Below are 20,965 nucleotides of genomic sequence, written 5' to 3' on the forward strand. Positions count from 1 at the left end.
ACCTTCTCCTCCCCCTTCCCCACTTCCTTCTTTCTCTTTCTCTTTCTTTTCTTTTTTCTTTCCTTTTCCTTCCTTCCTTCCTTCCTTCCTCCCTTTCTTTCTTTCTCTTTCTCTCTCTCTCTCTTTCTCTCTTTCTTTTCTTTCTTTCTTTCTTTCACCAGGGTCTTACTTTGTCCCTGAGCTGGTGTGCAGCACTGCAGTCAGAGCTCATTGCAGTCTCAAGCTATTGGGCTCAAGTGATCCTCCCACCTCAGCCCCTCAAGTTTCTAGGACTATAGGCATGCACCACAATGCATGGCTAATTATTTAAAATACTTTGTGGAGATAAGTTCTCACTGTGTTGCTCATACTGGTCTCAAACTGCTGATGTCAAGCAATCCTCCTGTCTTGGCCTCCCAAAGCTCTGGAACCACAGGATTGAGGCACTACACCTGGCTAAATTTTCTTTATTTTTAAAAGACTGATTATAAAAGTAATATATTTATTGTAGAAAATTTCCAAAACACAAAAAGCACTAAAAAAGCTATATTCTAAATTAACAGTAACCATTTTGAACACTTTTGATACATATATTTCTCATGTATACGTATGTAGTATTTATATTTAATACAAGCACTAGATTTTTTTTTTTAATCTTCTGAGGGAGATGCTCTTGGTGTTTGCAAAAGCCACAGGATTGCTAGGTGATCTACCTGGAATAAAACAACCTTGTCCAACCTGTGGCCTGCTAGCCCATGTGGCCCTGGACAGATTTGAATGCATCCCAGCACAAATTTGTAAACTTTCTTGAAACATTATGAGATTTTTTTTTTTTGTAATTTTTTTAAAGCTCATCAGCTGTTATAATTGTTAGTGTATTTTATATGTGGCCTAAGATAATTATTCTTCCAATGTGGCCCAGGGAAGCCAAAAGATTGGACACCCCTGGAGTAAAATACATAGAAAAATATTCTCAGGTGGTAGTTTTCTGGATTATTAAATATATTTATATTTTTAGACACCCTCTCTTTAAACTACTTTTTGCATCACAGAAACAAGGGCTTTGAGAAACCTAAAGCAACAATCTACTCCGTTACTAGTCTACAAGTTACTTAAATACTTCACCAGGAAATTGTCATAATCATCATCAAGAATCTAGAGTCCTGGATAGCTGGCTGACTCAGTCTTAAGGAAATTACTTTCATCCCTAAAAACTATAACAGCATTTAATGTGTTGTAGATAGCCTTAATGTTTGGCATGAATCATGAACCTCCTTAACTGACTCTTCCAAACAGCAATGTTCACATCAAAGACAAGCTACTTTATCTTTCCCTTCTAGAGTTTTTAGGCATTACTGAGCAGAAAGTCTTGCCTGCTTTACATATAATATATTGTGTTTTTGTTCATTTTCCCAGTGTATAAGCTTTGAATAGGATATATTTGGAAGTAGTCCTATAATATAGTTTATATTTCATAACTAAAGATGTGATAGAAGGATTTTCACTTAACACTGAGATTAAACTCCCAATTGCAATGTGAAGTTGCTGATGTGTAAATTAAAATAAGGTCTTCTGTCAGTTCTTAAATTATGTATTTAAAAAAAATAATGTCTTCATTAGTCTGCATATTACTGCTTTTTAATCTCAGTTTCAGAAACATAGTGTTGTTGAAAAGCAGGTGTTAGGAATGATTGTCAATAACATTTTAGTACTAAATAAGGCTTTACCATTTGTCATTAATTTTTGCTTTGTTCTCACAGCCGCAAGCAAAATTTATAAAGTTTTTAAACTATCATAATGTTTATGCCCAAAACACAAAATTAATTCATATACAGTTAAAGTCATGAACTAAATCTTAGATTTGTATAAAGCCCATAGAGGATAAAGATAATTATAACTTTGTCAGTAGGGTGTCATCTAGTGGTGAAATGAGGTAGAGTATATCACGTTTGAAAATATTGAAACACAAATTGTTCTCAAAGTAGTATCAGTATTTGTACCTCATTCTGGATATTCCTTAAAGAATGTACATACATCATAACACTGTTTTCCACTAGTGAAAATCAAATAAATCATAATTTTAATGTGTATTTTAAACCTATAAATGTGTTTTTTCCACTTCATTAACAATGTACTATTTTACAGAATAATGACACTGAAGAAGAAGAAAGATTATGGAGAGACCTTATTATGGAGAGAGTTACAAAATCAGCAGATGCTTGTCTTACAACTATCAACATTATGACATCCCCTAACATGCCAAAAGCTGTGTACATTGAGGATGTAATTGAAAGAGTTATACAGTACACTAAATTTCATTTGCAGAATACACTTTATCCTCAGTATGATCCTGTTTACAGATTAGATCCTCATGGAGGTTAGTTCGTATAATATCGAAATTATTGTAAATTTTTGCCATGTTAGATGAGTCAAAATAGAACTTAAAATGACGCCAAACTTTTTAAATCATGTAAGTTGTAATAAAAACTGATTTTGATTATGGATTTGTCTAGAATATAATACTTGTTCAAGTATAAATTCTTTAGCAACTATTTATATATAATAGAAGTTATTTCTACTTGTCAGGGAAAATCTCAGATAATACTAGCTTCTGATTTCATTTATCACTTCCCCCTAATTTTACCCAAAATAGTAGTTGTCTACAAAATGAATTGATTCAAGATAAATACTCTTTAACCTTTATAAGTGAACAATGAGATGTATACATTTGAAGGGAGTAAAGTCATACTTAGGTTCCTGAATAATAAACTTGCTGATCTATTGTACAATTGCAAATTAATTTAAAGGGAAGTATAATCTTACAATCCCATGCCAATGGAGAAAAATTGAAATCAAGATAAAATAATATTTTAGATGCAAGGATTTAATAGCTACTGAAGATCATCTGTTACAAGAATGTTTCCAATAGAATATCTCTAGAGAGTAATTTTCTGTTTTAATAAATAAAAAGCTTTATCTTCCAGGTTCTGTTTTTATGTAGCTAAAAAATTGTGTTCTCTTAATTCAAAAAACAGTTTCGGTACTTTTGTTAAAAATTATTAAAAGTTGATATTTTCCTTGTCTTGAATTTGTTTCATTTTAGGAGGCTTATTAAGTTCAAAAGCAAAACGGGCTAAATGTTCTACCCATAAGCAGAGAGTAATAGTAATGCTTTATAACAAAGTTTGTGACATTGTTAGCAGCTTATCAGAATTGCTAGAGATACAACTTCTTACAGACACAACAATTCTTCAGGTAAGTTTTTTTGGTAAGCATTTTTTATATTTCTAAACTAAATGATTGAGTCCAGTAAAACCGTGCTCACTTAATAATAAGACCAGCACTGTATTATTAATAATTTTTCCTATTAGGAGTATGTTACATCTAAATTGAAGAAATAAAACTTCAGGAGTTTTAAAAAGGATTTTATCAGTAGACGAATGTAGTGTAAATTCTGAAGTCTAAATTCTTTGAAAGGAGGTTCATGCAGATATTAAATGACTGTTACTTCTTTACATTCCTGTGACATGTATAAACTCAAAAAGTGGAGATTAGAGGACTGATAGCTATGAAACAAGGTACCTGTTGTATGTGCTAATGTGCTTTAAGGTTGAAGGGGAACAGAGAAAAGAATAGATGCTGATTAGGTGGGGGAAGGAAAAAAATGCCCTTAGTGTTTTCTAGTAAGCTTTTGAATGTATTGGAATTTAGCAAGATAGAATGTTACTGAAATCAACTAAAGATGTGTACTACTTACTCTTTTCTTTTTTAAACAGGTTTCATCTATGGGAATAACACCATTTTTTGTGGAAAATGTCAGTGAACTACAATTGTGTGCCATCAAGTTAGTCACTGCAGTAAGTATAATCAATTTGTATTTTTAGTTACCCCGCAAATAAAATAATATTGATGTCATTTAATCCAAACTTCCAAAAATTAATGAAGATACCTGGTTTTCAGTACATTCATTTCAATCAAAGGACTGTTTTACTAAGTCTAATTAGACTTTATAAATTGAGGATTTATTTTTCTGTTTTTGTCACATGTAAAACTGTTCTAAGTATTTGCAAATATTTCTGTAAATAATTCCTTGATATTTATAGTCAAGTTAGAATGGCTTAAAATCATTTAAATCTTATGTGACAATCTATAGCCAGGATTTCATAGTCCTTTAAATGAAACTAGTGTACTCTTTGACTTCTAAAAGAATGTTATAATTAATGATAGGAAAATTGACCAACTTAAGTCATCACCATTTAAGATACTGAAAACATTTTCATTCTAAATGGCAGGTAAATTTTTTAATTGCATGATTTTTTTTTGTTTCTTTTCATTAATTATAAGTTTAACTTGGAATTTTATAATTACTAAACAGGTGTTCTCAAGATATGAAAAACATAGGCAATTAATTTTGGAAGAAATTTTTACTTCACTTGCAAGATTACCAACCAGCAAGAGGAGTTTAAGGAACTTCAGGTAATTAATTATAACAAAGGTCAGGTATAATGAAGAACTCCATTATATTGAACCATCATACATTTATTTTTCATTTCTGTCTGATTTGTATTGTAATAATTAAATAAAACCAGACAGTTACATCAGAACAGAATGAAGAATAGCTTAAATGTGTGAAATAACATGCCATATTTGGGGGGCTTAGAGAAGCTCACTGATCCTCAAAGGTAAAGATATGTGGCAGGGTTTTTCAGTCTTAGCACTGTTAACATTTTAGGCCATATAACACTTTGTACATAGCTGTCTAGTGCAATATAGGATGCTTAGCAGCATCCCTGACCTCTACCCATTTGATGCCAATAGAAACCCTTCCTCCTTCCAGTTGTGACAACCAAAATTATCTCTAGGCACTGGAGAGCAAAATCATTCCTTATTACGAACCACTAGTCAGTGAGAAGATCCTGTTGATTCTATTGGAAATATGGCTCAAAAGAATCAGATCATTTCAAAGAGGATTTTAAAAGATTTTTATTTTGTAAGATTTGTCTCAAAAAAAAGAGCAGAAAGATTACTGTAATAGCAATATGGAGAATAAACGAGGGGATTAAATGCTCTTTAATCACTAAGCACACTGTTACTAAGGAATGTTATCCACTGCTATGGTCACCATTATTGTCTTTGCCATCATAGATAATTACCAGAATTATCTTAATATTCCCAAGTGATTAAAAGTGTTGACGTGGCATATAGGGTTATTTTTAGATTGCTTTGAAGTCTTCTTTCTTAAGTAATTATTTTATCTTAATCACTTTTTGGACTAAGTATATACTGATAAACATTTATTGTCAAACCTGAAGAAAAACTATCAACATATAAAAGAATCCTTACATTTTTGCAATGTCTGTAGAACAAAAGATGTGGAAATTGAGTTTTAATAATCTGTGCTACCAGTGCTAACACAGATGATCAAGAGCTGTGTAGCAGATTTTAATACCAAATGAATAACAGATTCAGCAGATGAATAGCAAAATATATGGGTATTTAGAAACTTTGAAGACTTTTATCATTTTTTAAATCATTTTGAGAAATGTTTAGTGTTTTATTATGAATTTTTATCTGCAATATATGTAAAAGATAGAAATTTGTGTTAAATATTATATTTTTCCTTTGACTATTTTAATTATCTGAGCATGCTTCGGCATTTACTTGATGTATTTGCTAACTTATGAGAAATAATTGCACTTAAGAACACAATTATAAGCGCTAAAATCATGCCTAGAAATATTGGCAAACACAGTATTGTGAAACTTTTAGACACTAGATGACGTTTAAATGAGACTATCTTGATACTCCGTACAAATTTTTTTTTCTTCATTAAAGGTTAAACAGTAGTGATATGGATGGAGAACCTATGTATATTCAGATGGTTACAGCACTGGTTTTACAACTTATTCAGTGTGTGGTACACTTACCATCATCAGAGAAGGACTCTAATGCAGAAGAAGATTCAAATAAAAAAGTAAGGAATCTATTAAAGGTTTTACAACTATACATCTATTGAAGGAAACACCTGTATTCTCTGCCATTCTTATAAAACTGAAGTTCTTTTTTTCTTCTTCTTTTTTTTTTGAGACAGAGTCTTGCTCTGTTGCCCAGGCTGGAGTGCAGTGGTGCAATCTCTGCTCACTGCAGCCTCCCCCTCCCAGGTTCAAGCGATTCTCCTGCCTGAGCCACCTGACTAGCTGGGATTACAGGTGCACGCCACCACACCTGGATAATTTTTGGTTTTTTAGTAGACACGGGGTTTCTCCATGTTGGTCAAGCTGGTTTTGAACTTGTAACCTTGTGATCCGCCCACCTCAGCTTACCAAAGTGCTAGGATTACAGGCGCGAGCCACTGCGTCTGGCCAGAATTGATGGTTCTTAATTAGAGGTTTGTGGCTGGGCTTTAAGGTCCTTTTAGAGCACTAGACAAGGTGTTGGAAGAGTTGAGTTCTGGTTCTATTATATCTACCAGTCATATAACATATAAATCATTTTAATCTTTCTGAGTTTATACTTCAGCTGTAAAATGGGGGTGATAATACTTACAAAATTACCGTACCAGGTTGTAAGGATCAGTGAGATATTAAATGTGAAAGTGACTAATATAATATAATATGTAATATATATGCATGTTGAGCATCCCTGATCCAAAAATCTAAAATCGGAAATGCTCCAAAATTTGAATCTTTTGAGTATCAACATGATATTCAAAGGAAATGTGCATTAGAGCATTTGGCCTTTCACATCTTCAGATTAGGGATATAATGAACCCATATATAAATGCATAACATAGAATTATAATTAACATTAAATTCACGTGGAAAATGAGTTTATTCCCTCCCTTATAGGTAACTCATGCCTAAGATTTGCTTTTGGTTTTATAGCTTTTGGAGATGTTTAGAATTTTTCCGAGTGTATACTTTTACCTCAACAAAAGTTTAACAGAAACAAATAATTTTATCTACTGTTAGAGCCAAGCATTCTGTGTGTATTTTTGTATATAATAATAAATATATAATAATTAATAATCACTGGCCAGGCACTTTGGCTCATGCCTATAATCCCAGCACTTTGGGAGGTCAAGGTGGGCAGATTGCTTGAGGCCAGGAGTTCAAGACCAGCTTGGACAACATGAAGAAACCCTGTCTCTACAAAAAAATACACAAATGAGCTGGACGTGGTGGTGTGCCCCTGTCATCCCAGCTACTTGGGAGGCTGAAACAGGAGTATCAATCAAGCCTCGAAAGATCGAGACTCAGTGAGCCAAGATTGTGTCACTGCACTCCAGCCTGGGTGACAGAATGAGACCCTGTCTCAAAATGAATGAATGAAAGAAAGAAAGTCAAATATTATCCAAAAAGTTCAGGTACTCTTTATTCCTCCCATCCCAATCCCATTGTTGGTCTCCAGTCTTCCTTTCCTACTCATTGGAGGCAAGTATGATGAATATGTTTATTTCCTTTTAAATTTTTATGTAAATTTGATATACAATTATTTCATTTTTAAAATTTCTATAAATGACAGTGACATATTTACAGCTAATTTTTCCACTCAGCATCATTTTTAATACATACAACTCATACTAGATTGTTTTTTACTTGAGTTAAAAACACCATATCATAGAATCACAACTTAAAGCAAAACTTTCTCTGTGTATACTTAGAAGTAGAATCAAGATAGTGTACATGCATTAACTTTACTGGAAGTTGTCAGTTAGCTTACCAAAGTGGTGTTTCAGTTTATAATCCTGCGTTTTTCTTAAAATTATGGTCTTTGTGAAATATCCGTTTTATTTTGCATATTCCTGGTTATTAGTGAGCTTGAGCCCCTTTTCCTATAGATATTTGTCTTTTGGATTTTTACAACTATGAATTGACTATTTATATCCTAATCTTTAAATTTCTGATGAAGGCATTGAGTTTTCTTTTTTTTTTTTTTTTTTTTTTTTTTATTGCATTTTAGGTTTTGGGGTACATGTGAAAAACATGCAAGGTTGTTGCATAGGTGCATACGTGGCAGTGTGATTTGCTGCCTTCCTCCCCTTCACCTATATCTGGCATTTCTCCCCATGCTATCCCTCCCCAACTCCCCACCCCCCCTCTGTCCCCCCCCCCACCCAACAGACCCCAGTGTATAGTGCTCCCCTCCTTGTGTCCATGTCTTCTCATTGTTCAACACCCACCTATGAATGAGAACATGTGGTGTTTGATTTTGTGTTCTTGTGTCAGTTTGCTGAGAATGATGGTTTCCAGGTTCATCCACGTCCCTACAAAGGACGCGAACTCATCATTTTTGATGGCTGCATAATATTCCATGGTGTATATGTGCCACATTTTTCCTGTCCAGTCTATCATCGATGGGCATTTGGGTTGGTTCCAGGTCTTTGCTATTGTAAACTGTGCTGCAATGAACATTCGTGTGCATGTGTCCTTATAGTAGAACGATTTATAATCCTTTGGATATATACCCAGTAATGGGATTGCTGGGTCAAATGGAATTTCTATTTCTAGGTCCTTGAGGAATCACCACACTGTTTTCCACAATGGTTGAACTAATTTACACTCCCACCAACAGTGTAAAAGTGTTCCTATTTCTCCACATCCTCTCCAACATCTGTTGTCTCCAGCTTTTTTAATGATCGCCATTCTAACTGGCATGAGATGGTATCTCAATGTAGTTTTGATTTGCATTTCCCTAATGACCAGTGATGATGAGCATTTTTTCATATGTTTGTTGGCCTCATGTACGTCTTCTTTGGTAAAGTACCTGTTCATATCCTTCGCCCATTTTTGAATGGGCTTGTTTGTTTTTTTCTTGTAAATCTTTTTTAGCTCGTTGTAAATTCTGGATATCAGCCCTTTGTCAGACGGGTAGGCTGCAAAAAATTTTTCCCATTCTGTTGGTTGCCGATTCACTCTATTGACTGTTTCTTTCGCCGTGCAGAAGCTGTGGAGTTTGATCAGGTCCCATTTGTCTATTTTGGCTTTTGTTGCCAATGCTTTTGGTGTTTTGGTCATAAAGTCCTTGCCTACGCCTATGTCCTGAATGGTTTTGCCTAGGTTTTCTTCTAGGGTTTTTATGGTGTTAGGTCTTATGTTTAAGTCTTTAATCCATCTGGAGTCAATTTTAGTGTAAGGTGTCAGGAAGGGGTCAAGTTTCTGCTTTCTGCATATGGCTAGCCAGTTTTCCCAACACCACTTATTGAACAGGGATTCCTTTCCCCGTTGCTTGTTTTTGTCGGGTTTGTCAAAGATCGGGTGGTTGTAGATATGTTGTGTCACCTCCGACGCCTCTGTTCTGTTCCATTGGTCTATATCTCTGTTTTGGTACCAGTACCATGCTGTTTTGATTACTGTAGCCTTGTAGTATAGTTTGATGTCCGGTAGTGTGATGCCTCCTGCTTTGTTCTTTTTGCTTAGAATTGACTTGGCTATGTGGGCTCTCTTTTGGTTCCATATGAAGTTTAAGGTGGTTTTTTCCAGTTCTGTGAAGAAGGTCATTGGTAGCTTGATGGGGATAGCGTTGAATCTGTAAATTACTTTGGGCAGTATGGCCATTTTCACGACATTGATTCTTCCTAACCATGAACATGGAATGTTTCTCCATCTGTTTGTGTCCTCTCTTATTTCGTTGAGCAGTGGTTTGTAGTTCTCCTTGAACAGGTCCTTTACATTCCTTGTTAGTTGTATTCCTAGGTATTTTATTCTCTTTGTAGCAATTGTGAATGGCAGTTTGTTCTTGATTTGGCTCTCTTTAAGTCTGTTATTGGTGTATAGGAATGCTTGTGATTTTTGCACATTGATTTTGTATCCTGAGACTTTGCTGAAGTTGCTTATCAGTTTCAGGAGATTTTGGGCTGAGACGATGGGGTCTTCTAGATATACAATCATGTCGTCTGCAAATAGAGACAATTTGACTTCCTCCTTTCCTAATTGAATACCCTTTATTTCCTTTTCTTGCCTGATTGCTCTGGCTAGAACTTCCAGTACTATATTGAATAGGAGTGGTGAGAGAGGGCATCCTTGTCTAGTGCCTGATTTCAAAGGGAATGCTTCCAGTTTTTGCCCATTCAGTATGATATTGGCTGTTGGTTTGTCGTAAATAGCTTTTATTATTTTGAGATACGTTCCGTCGATGCCTAGTTTATTGAGAGTTTTTAGCATAAAGGGCTGTTGAATTTTGTCGAAGGCCTTCTCTGCATCAATTGAGATAATCATGTGGTTTTTGTCTTTAGTTCTGTTTATGTGGTGAATTACATTTATAGACTTGCGTATATTGAACCAGCCTTGCATCCCCGGGATGAATCCTACTTGATCATGGTGGATAAGCTTTTTGATGTGCTGTTGCAATTGGCTTGCCAGTATTTTATTGAAGATTTTTGCATCTATGTTCATCATGGATATTGGCCTGTAGTTTTCTTTTCTTGTTGAGTCTCTGCCGGGTTTTGGTATTAGGATGATGTTGGTCTCATAAAATGATTTGGGAAGGATTCCCTCTTTTTGGATTATTTGGAATAGTTTCAGTAGGAATGGTACCAGTTCCTCTTTGTATGTCTGGTAGAATTTGGCTGTGAACCCATCTGGACCTGGGCTTTTTTTGGGTGGTAGGCTCTTAATTGCTGCCTCGACTTCAGACCTTGTTATTGGTCTATTCAAGGTTTCGACTTCTTCCTGGTTTAGGCTTGGGAGGAGGCAACTGTCCAGGAATTTATCCATTTCTTCCCGGTTTTCTAATTTATATGCATAGAGTTGCTTGTAATAATCTCTGATGATGGTTTGAATTTCTGTGGAATCTGTGGTGATATCCCCTTTATCATTTTTTATTGCATCTATTTGGTTATTCTCTCTTTTCTTTTTTATTAGTCTGGCTAGTGGTCTGTCTATTTTGTTGATCTTTTCAAAAAACCAGCTCCTGGATTTATTGATTTTTTGTAAGGTTTTTCGTGTCTCTATCTCCTTCAATTCTGCTTTGATCTTAGTTATTTCTTATCTTCTCCTAGGTTTTGAGTTTTTTTGATCTTGCTCCTCTAGCTCTTTCAATTTTGATGATAGGGTGTCAATTTTAGATCTCTCCTTTCTTCTCATGTGGGCACTTATTGCTATATATTTTCCTCTAGAGACTGCTTTAAATGTGTCCCAGAGATTCTGGTATGTGGTGTCTTCGTTCTCGTTGGTTTCGAAGAACATCCTTATTTCTGCCTTCGTTTCAGTGTTTATCCAGTCTACATTCAGGAGAAAGTTGTTCATTTTCCATGAAACTGTGCAGTTCTGGGTTGGTTTCTGAATTCTGAGTTCTAACTTGATTGCACTGTGGTCTGAGAGACTGTTTGTTATGTTTTCCGTTCTTTTGCATTTGCTGAGGAGTAATTTACTTCCAATTATGTGGTCAATTTTAGAGTAGGTGTGATGTGGTGCTGAGAAGAATGTATATTCTGTGGATTTGGGGTGGAGAGTTCTGTAAATGTCTATTAGGTTTGCTTGTTCCAGGTCTGAGTTCAAGTCCTGGATATCCTTGTTAATTTTCTGTCTCGTTGATCTGTCTAATATTGACAATGGGGTGTTGAAGTCTCCCACTATTATTGTGTGGTAGTCTAGGTCTCTTTGTAATTTTTTAAGAACTTTCCTTATATATTTGGGTGCTCCTGTATTAGGTGCATATATATTTAGGATCGTTAGCTTTTCTTGTTGCATTGATCCCTTTACCATTATGTAATGTCCTTCTTTGTCTCTTTTGATCTTTGTTGCTTTAAAGTCTATTTTGTCAGAGATGAGAATTGCAACTCCTGCTTTTTTTTGCTCTCCGTTTGCTTGGTAAATCTTCCTCCATCCCTTTATTGTGAGTCTTTGTGTATCCTTGCATGTGAGATGGGTTTCCTGGATACAGCACACTGATGGGTTTTGGCCTCTCTTTTTATCCAGTTTGCCAGTCTGTGTCTTTTGATTGGGGCATTTAGTCCGTTTACATTTAGGGTTAATATTGTTATGTGTGAATTTGATCCTGTCATTTTGATGCTAGCTGTCTGTTTTGCCCATTGGTTGATGCAGATTCTTCATTGTGTTGATGCTCTTTACCGTTTCGTGTGTTTTTGGAGTGGCTGGTTCTGGTTGTTCTTTTCTATGTGTAGTGCCTCCTTTAGGAGCTCTTGTAAAGCTGGTCTGGTGATGGTGAAATCTCTTGAGTTCTTGCTTGTTCACAAAGGATTTTATTTTTCCTTCACTTATTAAGCTTAGTTTGGCTGGATATGAAATTCTGGGTTGAAAGTTCTTTTCTTTAAGGATGTTGAATATCGGCCTCCACTCTCTTCTGGCCTGTAGGGTTTCTGCTGAGAGATCTGCAGTGAGTCTGATGGGCTTCCCTTTGTGGGTAACCCGACCTTTCTCTCTGGCTGCCCTTAGTATTTTCTCCTTCATTTCAACCCTGGTGAATCTGATGATTATGTGCTTCGGTGTTGCTCTTCTAGGGGAATATCTGTGGTGTTCTCTGTATTTCCTGGGCTTCAATATTGGCCTGCCTTGCTAGGTTGGGGAAGTTTTCCTGGATAATATCCTGGAGAGTATTTTCCAGCTTGGATGCATTCTCTTCGTCACATTCAGGTACCCCTATCAAACGTAGATTAGGTCTTTTCACATAGTCCCATATTTCTTGTTGGCTTTGTTCATTCCTTTTTACCCTGTTTTCTCTAATCCTGCCTTCTCGTTTTATTTCATTGAGTTGATCTTCTACCTCTGATATCCTTTCTTCTGCTTGGTCAATTCGGCTGTTGAAACTTGTGCATGCTTCGCGAAGTTCTCGTGTTGTGTTTTTCAGCTCCATCAATTCACTCATATTCCTCTCTAAGTTGTCCATTCTCGTTAGCATTTCGTCAAGTCTTTTTTCAAGGTTCTTAGTTTCTTTGCATTGGGTTAGAACATGTTCTTTTCGCTCACGAAAGTTTCTTATTATCCACTTTCTGAAAGCTGATTCTGTCATTTCCTCACAGTCATTCTCCATCCAGTCTTGTTCCCTTGCTGGTGGGGAGTTGTGTTCCCTTGTAGGAGGAGACGTGTTCTGATTTGGGTGTTTTCATCCTTTTTGCGCTGGTTTCCTCCCATCTTTGTGGATTTATCCGCCTATCGACTTTGTAGTTGCTGTCTTTCTGATTTTGGTAATTTTAAGTCTGCAGCAGCAGAACTCATAAACCCCCTTTTTCTTCCCTCCCGGTGTTCTGTCCCGGGAATTTAGGGAGTTATGATTTTCCGCTGTCTTGTTGTTGCTTTCCCTGCCCTCAAGGTGGCAGCCTAGTTGCACTCAGCCTGTAGAGGCTTCGCTGAGCTGCTGTGGGCTCCGCCCAGCTTCCTTGTGAACTTCCCTGCAGTCCTGTTTATATGGGCATAGTTAGAACTGTTTCCGCTATGATGGCCTGCCCCTGTAGTGACGGAGTCTCTGTAGTGGCGGGTTACCTTGGTTGCGGCAAATTGCCGTAGGAACTACAGGGTGTGTCCTAATGGAGGGCGCCCCTCCCGCACAGAGCTGGACCGACCCGGGTTCAGTTGTGTTTCCTGAGGCGCTTTCTTTGCCCAGGAGTCTCCTGTCTTGTCTCCCTGTTTCAGCTCCCCTTGCTGGCTTACCGGGGACTCAGTTTCACTCACTCTGCAGGAGGAGCCACTTCCCTTGCCTCAGGGCACAGGCCAAGTGGTTGCGCCAGTCAAACCAGCCGCGCCTGCGACCCGTGGGGCTCTTTCCCCTGTGAATCTCCTGGTCCGTGAGCAGTAAAAATCCGCTGCCCAGTGAGCCGTTGCTGAAGCGGCGGCTCTGAGATTCGTGGCGCGTTTTTGCCCGGGGAATCTCCTGGCTTGACTCCCTGTTTCAGCTCCCCTTGCTGGCTTACAGAGGACTCAGTTGCACTCACTCTGCAGAAGGAGCCGCTGCTCCCTGCCTCAGGGTGCAGGCGTAGCGGCGGCCGCGCCACTCAAGCCAGCAGCGCTGGCGACCTGTGGTGCTCTTCCCCCTGTGAATCTCCTGGTCTGTGGGCAGTAAATATCCGTCTGGAAATGCGGCGTCCACTCACCCTCTGCGCTTTCTCTCGGGGCTGCATTCGCGAGTTCCTCCTAATCGGCCATCTTGGATCTCAAGAGTATTAATTGTTAACTTAAGAGCCAACTCATGAGGATGCTGCTACAGCCATGAGATGTAGGAAACAATGACATAGATTTTGAACATCTCCAAATCTGATACCAGTGTCTCTGTGGAAGGGAACAAAGGGCAAATTTTCTTTTTTTTTTTTTTTTTTTTGGATTATGTGTTTCTTTTTTTTTTTTCTGAAGTGGAGTCTCACTCTGTCACCCAGTCTGGAGTGCAGTGGTGCCATCTTGACTCACTGCAACCTCCGCCTTCCAGATTCAAGTAATTCTCCTGCCTCAGCCTCCTGACTAGCTGGGACTACAGGCACTTACCAACACACCCAGCTAATTTTTGTATTTTTTAGTAGAGATGGGGTTTCACCATATTGGCCAGGCTGGTCTCGAAATCCTGACCTCGTGAGCTACTGCGCCTAGCTGGATTATGTGTTTCCTAAACTTTGAGGTCGAAATATTTTTTCTAAATTCCTTTTGTATTTTCAATCCATTTCTTTCTGTTCTGACCAGGATTATGATGAACAACTATTGATATTAAATTTGTTAACTACATTTGTCACTCTTACATATTTTAATAATTATCCATATTTTTGTTTTCTATAAAGTATTAAAATATACTTAGTATGCTAATTTTGACTTTTCTGTTTATATATACCAGAATATTTTAAGCATTTTAGTATTTAAATGGATTTTCCCTCTTCAGTAATAACATGACAGTAGCATGGCGCTAATTTATTTATTGATTATTTCTTGTATCTTTATAAACTAATTTTTTTACACCATAGGTTGACCAGGATGTTGTCATTACCAACTCTTATGAAACAGCTATGCGAACAGCCCAAAACTTCCTCTCCATCTTCCTTAAAAAGTGAGTAAAATTAACATAAATCTGGTTTTTCTTTTCCACAGTGTAGAGACTAGTTCATTTTAAGAGAAAGATTAATCCAATTTCCTCCCATAATCTGAACCTTGAATACTCTTCCTGACCCTTGGTTTCTTGATCTTTAAAATGAGGCAATTGGAGTATTCAACATCTAAAATTGGGATGGGACTATAGGGGGAAAAGATATCTAAAAATTTTGTGAATTTGCTTATATATTAGACTCTAGAAATTAAAGTACTAGATTGAAATTTTGTAATTTGTCTTTAGTAAATTTTGGAGAATTTTTCTATTCTACTTGAATAGTAAAGTTTGTGAAGAGATGTTATTTAGCCTCCATAAGAATTTATGGTGATCTTGTAGGTAGAAAAACAGGATCATTTTTTAAAATGTGTTTCACTTGCCAGAAAGTAATATTAGTATTGCTTAATAATTGAATTCCTTATAGTTAAGGGGAAAATGGAATTTGTGAAATAGACTCATTTGAAACCATATTTTATTTAATGTACTTTTATATACCTTGTTACTAAACATAGAGAAAAGAAAACTTAGCTAGCAATTTCAATCATGTTGGTAGACAGATGACTGACATATGTCACCTAAATTGACATCCTTTTCATTTTTTGTCTTTGAACAGATGTGGTAGTAAGCAAGGTGAAGAAGATTATAGACCACTGTTTGAAAATTTTGTTCAAGACCTTCTTTCAACAGTCAATAAGCCTGAATGGCCAGCTGCTGAACTACTCCTTAGTTTGTTAGGGAGACTGTTGGTAAGAGTATAGCATTTAAAGATTATTAGATTACTAGAAGACAACATAATGAGGATGTACTCTGATTCACAGATGATGAATTCTTTAAAAATGTGTAAGGAAATATGAACATTGCATCTCTTTTTGCATGTGCATAACTGTACACTATACTGTCAGTGCCTTGTAGAGAATTTTCAAATGTTGTGAAGTTTGGTCCTTTCATTTCATTACATAAGATAAGAATTTTTTTGGAAATGTTATATTGTTAAAAGCATTTCAACAATGAGTCATAAGTTACTCATTTCAAAGCATGAAAATGATTAATGTAGACTCCTTATCATAAGAGTATTTCTACAAATATATGGCACTTTGTAGTCCTCATGTAATGCAGTAGGTAAATGCAAAGATATATTGTGACCTCTCTTTATTTTTAAACTACGTTTGAACTTGCACAATACACATTGTTACAAAGCTTCTGGGACCTTTTTGTGAACTGGAAAATATGTTAATACTTTTCTGAAAGTATGATAACGTTTTACAGGCATCAGAATTCCACCCTAAGAAATTCTTATGCAGTAATGCTACATTTTGTGCAAATACACAGTTGAGCCTGCATATTTAAAAAGTTACGTTGTTCTTAAGGAAATTTAATCGGTAATTTCTTTAGTCACATGAAAATATTCAGATTACAGAAAATCAGAAGGCAAAAATTATGGGACAGAATCACAGGAAAAAAAGTTTAAATTTTAAATTGTACAATTTAAATTGGAAATTTATATGATAAATTGCTATTTAAGATATATTATAAATCAAAAACTATTTTGATATTTAGGTTCATCAGTTCAGTAACAAGTCAACAGAGATGGCTTTAAGAGTGGCATCTCTTGATTACCTTGGAACTGTTGCTGCACGGCTGAGGAAAGATGCTGTTACAAGCAAAATGGATCAAGGATCTATAGAACGCATTTTAAAACAGGTACTAAGATAAAGGATTAAAATTATGGGAATAAATAATAGTTATTTTCTTTGGATGTCCTCACATTAGTTTCGCATTTCATTTTGTAGATTCATAACCACGTTTTTACTTCCAAAAGTGGGCTTTTCAAAACCCTAGTGAGAAATTTTAAGACCCGAGAATGAATTATTTAGTCTAACAGGGACTAGTTCATATGAATCTTCAGTTAGTTTCTTTTTGTGAAGTACTGTTAAAATGTATAATGCAGGCCAGGTGCAGTAGCTCATGCCTATAATTCTAGCACTTTGAGAGGCCAAGATGGGTGGATCACGAGGTCAAGAGATCAAGACCATCCTGGCCAACATGGTGAAACTCCGTCTCTACTAAACATACAAAAATTAACTGGGCATGGTGGTGCGTACCTGTAGTCCCAGCTACATGGTGGTGCGTGCCTGTAGTCAAGCTAAGGCAAGAGAATTGCTTGAACCCGGGAGGTGGAGGTTGCAGTGAGCCAAGATCGCGACACTGCACTCCAGCCTGGTGACAGAGCAAGACTCTGTCTCAGGAAAAAAAAAAACAATGTATAATGCTATTTTATATTTTGGTTTACGTAAAGTTTATTCAAATTTTGTTGTTGTTGTTGTTTTTAAAGACAGAGTCTCACTCTGTCGCCAGGCTGGAGTGCAGTGACAGGATCTTGGCTCACTGCAACTCCACCTCCTGGGTTCAAGTGATTCTCCTGCCTCAGCCTCCTGGTTAGCTGGGACTACAGGCATGTGCCACCACGCCCAGCTAATTTTTGTGTTTTTAGTAGAGATGGGGTTTCACGATGTTGGCCAGGATGGTCTCGATCTCCTGACCTCATGATCTGCCCCGCTCAGCCTCCCAAAATGCTGAGATCACAGGCGTGAGCCAATGCACCCAGCCAAGGAGAGCTTCTTTATACTTTATTAGAGAGTTTTCATCGTGGAGGAAAAAGTGTTTTATTGCTTCTTTTTTTTAATATATAATGTGGATGAAGTGGTTAGTAATAGAGTTACTTGAGAAAATTGGTGAGGAAATGATTTCTTTTTTTTTTTTTTTTTGAGACGGAGTTTCGCTCTTGATACCCAGGCTGGAGTGCAATGGCGCGATCTCGGCTCACCGCAACCTCCGCCTCCTGGGTTCAGGCAATTCTCCTGCCTCAGCCTCCTGAGTAGCTGGGATTACAGGCACGCGCCACCGTGCCCAGCTAATTTTTTGTATTAGTAGAGACGGGGTTTCACCATGTTGACCAGGATGGTCTCGATCTCTTGACCTCGTGATCCAGCCGCCTCGGCCTCCCAAAGTGCTGGGATTACAGGCTTGAGCCACCGTGCCCGGCCGAGGAAATGATTTCTAATCCTACTATATACAACTGCTGTTTTCATTTTCTTCTAGTCTTTTTTTATGTTCGTAATCATATCCATGTTGGTAGAAATGCCTCTAATTTTTTTTTTACTATACTTCATGTTTTGAAATAATTTCAACCTTAGAGAAAAGTTGTAAGAACAGTACAAAGAACTCCCATAAATGCTTCTTGCAAATTCCTTAATTATTGACAATTTATAAAATTTGCTTTATCATCTTTCAAAATGTAGATGTATGTATGTCTGTATATGCATTTTTTTAAATTTTTTTCAAACCACTTGAAGTTAAGTTGCAGACGAGATTCCCTCATTACCCCTGAATTCTCTAATGTGGTGATTTTCAAAGTGTGATCCCCTTGACATGTAACACCAACACTGAAATCATTTGGGAACTAACAAATACATTTCTAAAAAAAATACAAATTCTTACCACCCTCCCTGGACCTACTGAATCAAAAATTCTTGGTTTAACAAGCCCTCCAGGTGATTCTAATGAATGAATGCTGAAGTTTAAAAGCCACTGCTTAGTGTTTATTTCTGCAAACAAGAACTTTCACTGAAATATCTATAGTACAATTATCAAAAGCAAAAAATTATCAGTATTATGTTAACGTAATATAATACCTACTCTAACAAATTATAATTTGTTGCTATCATTATTTTAATGCTCAAATCATCCTAGATTTGATCAGTGAGAACCCTCTGAAGCTGGCTTTTAAGTCCCTTTGATATGTTCCCATCATAATTTGAGGAGTTTCTTTCTAGCACAAAAAGATGTTTCAGACAGATCTTTTACCTTCCCTACCCCAGCCCTGGGATCAGCTGTTTCTCCTAGGAATCTTGGTTCCTTTTATTGGTGAATTGTAATGTAGAAACCAAGATCTAGATGCTGAATGACTTTTTGTATTTCTTAGAATGGGTCTAGAACCTCTTATTGCCATGTATGGCTATGTTGATTATCCATTGTACAACTCAAGGGGAAGGATCATTTGTAAATTTTTTTGGTTCTCAACACATATTTCCAAAAGCAAGTTCTTCCTACCTCTGAAGAATAACACATTGTTCTGATCATTTTTATGTCAGCTACCTATGAACTCTTTAAAAAGAAAAATGACATGAAGGCAGGCCAGGCACGGTGGCTTACGCCTATAATCTCAGCACTTTGTGAGGCCAAGGAGGGTGGATTATTTGAGGTCAGGGGTTTGAGACCAGCCTGGCCAACATGGTGAAACCCTGTCTCTACTAAAAATACAAAGATTAGCCAAGCGTGGTGGAGCACGCCTGTAGTCCCAGCTGCTAGGGAGGCTGAGGCAGCAGAATTGCTTTAACCCAGGAGGCGGAGGTTGCAGTGAGCCAAGATAGTGCAGACTTCACCTATCATTATATAATATTTTTCAGAAATATTTCTCTGTTTTTTCCTTTTAGTTACTGTGGTTGTGTTTTTATTTTTAGTATCAGTCTTTTCTCAGATTTGTGTTTACAATTAGATGATTTATTAAAGTATACCACTAATATCTTTTTTGTTCTTACTTGGTTTATTCTGTAGGTTTCAGGAGGGGAAGATGAAATCCAACAATTACAAAAAGCATTGCTTGATTACTTGGATGAAAATACTGAGACTGATCCTTCACTAGTGGTAGGATTCTTTTCCCCTTTTTTGGAGATATTACGTGTTTATTTAAATTGGGTTTAAGAAAATTGGGAGGTAGCATGATGAAGAGGAAAAGTTGTTTGGAATATTGATTTTCTAAACAAAGGGATACTTGATAATCTAAACAGAAAAAAATGCTTTGGGTTGATTTCTCTTATATAGAATTCTGGTTACAGATACTGTGCTGTACTAAAATTGTATGATAAGAGCAATATTTGGAAGTCTTTCCATAAGGGATCTTTGAGACTAGGCTAGGTCCTCAGACTGAGTATGGGCCAAGTGGTACATGAGATGATCTATAAGCCTATAAAGAAACTATTAGATTTTTGTATGTATATTTTTAATATAATTTTACTGCTATTTTATGTATGTTACATAATGCATCCAAAATATTAGTATGAGAGGTTCATGTACCAAATTTATAAACTATTATTTGAGAACATAATACATAGAAGTATTTTATTTTTTAACTGATGGGTATGCAATTGAAAGAAATGTGATACCACTAAGCTATTCAGCCAATTACTGCAGGTTTTTAGTTTGTATTCAAAGGAACAGATTTACAGGTGTGCCTCAGTGTTAAACTATTTCAATAACAATTGTCTTGTGTGTTTCTTGGAAAACTAAGGCAAAATTTGAAAACAGGTAAAGTCTTCTACCTTCAGTGTTGTATCCATTTGTTCTGAACTTTCCTAGTTTACCCATCATTTGTCTAATTTTGTCATGATATTGTCCTTAATTAAGTAGTTGATAGTAGCATTCTATATTTAATACAGTTGTGTTTATCAGCTTATCTTGACATTATTAATATAAGTATTGGAACATAGTAAAATAATAAGTTTTCTAACATTTGGGATATTCTAAATTTTCTGGCTTTCTTAAAATCTGTTTTATCACATGGAAGTTGTTTGAAAGTAAACCTTAGTATTTGTATTCCTAATTGTGAGCATTCTGTTACTTAACTTGGGAATCTTGCAAATTTCATCAAGCTCAAGTCTATCTAATTTCTCTCCAGTTTTCTCGTAAATTCTACATAGCCCAGTGGTTTCGAGACACGACTCTGGAAACAGAAAAAGCAATGAAATCGCAAAAAGATGAAGAATCATCTGAAGGAACACATCATGCAAAGGAAATTGAGACAACTGGCCAAATTATGCATCGAGCTGAAAACCGTAAAAAGTTTCTTAGAAGCATTATCAAAACCACACCTTCTCAGTTTAGCACATTAAAGTAAGATCCAAAGAGAAAA

At 36.5% G+C, this 20,965-nt stretch overlaps 1 protein-coding gene across 5 annotated transcripts in view; it reads left to right on the top strand.

Annotated features, from left to right (window-relative positions):
* NIPBL (NIPBL cohesin loading factor) overlaps positions 1 to 20,965 on the top strand; it is a 207,565-nt gene that overhangs the window by 138,035 nt on the left and 48,565 nt on the right. For all 5 annotated transcript variants that reach the window (XM_012459994.3, XM_064375929.1, XM_012459995.3 and 2 more), the window contains 10 exons: positions 2,125 to 2,356; positions 3,083 to 3,234; positions 3,756 to 3,836; positions 4,355 to 4,455; positions 5,815 to 5,953; positions 14,879 to 14,961; positions 15,611 to 15,743; positions 16,555 to 16,698; positions 19,612 to 19,701; positions 20,732 to 20,946. In XM_012459994.3, coding sequence (XP_012315417.2) covers positions 2,125 to 2,356; positions 3,083 to 3,234; positions 3,756 to 3,836; positions 4,355 to 4,455; positions 5,815 to 5,953; positions 14,879 to 14,961; positions 15,611 to 15,743; positions 16,555 to 16,698; positions 19,612 to 19,701; positions 20,732 to 20,946 — 1,370 coding nt within the window. The remainder of the gene's footprint in view (positions 1 to 2,124; positions 2,357 to 3,082; positions 3,235 to 3,755; positions 3,837 to 4,354; positions 4,456 to 5,814; positions 5,954 to 14,878; positions 14,962 to 15,610; positions 15,744 to 16,554; positions 16,699 to 19,611; positions 19,702 to 20,731; positions 20,947 to 20,965) is intronic.

Source organism: Aotus nancymaae, unplaced genomic scaffold (assembly GCF_030222135.1).
Source record: "Aotus nancymaae isolate 86718 unplaced genomic scaffold, 86718_ANA_hifiasm-v0.15.2.pri h1tg000014l, whole genome shotgun sequence".
Classification (NCBI taxonomy): domain Eukaryota; kingdom Metazoa; phylum Chordata; class Mammalia; order Primates; family Aotidae; genus Aotus; species Aotus nancymaae.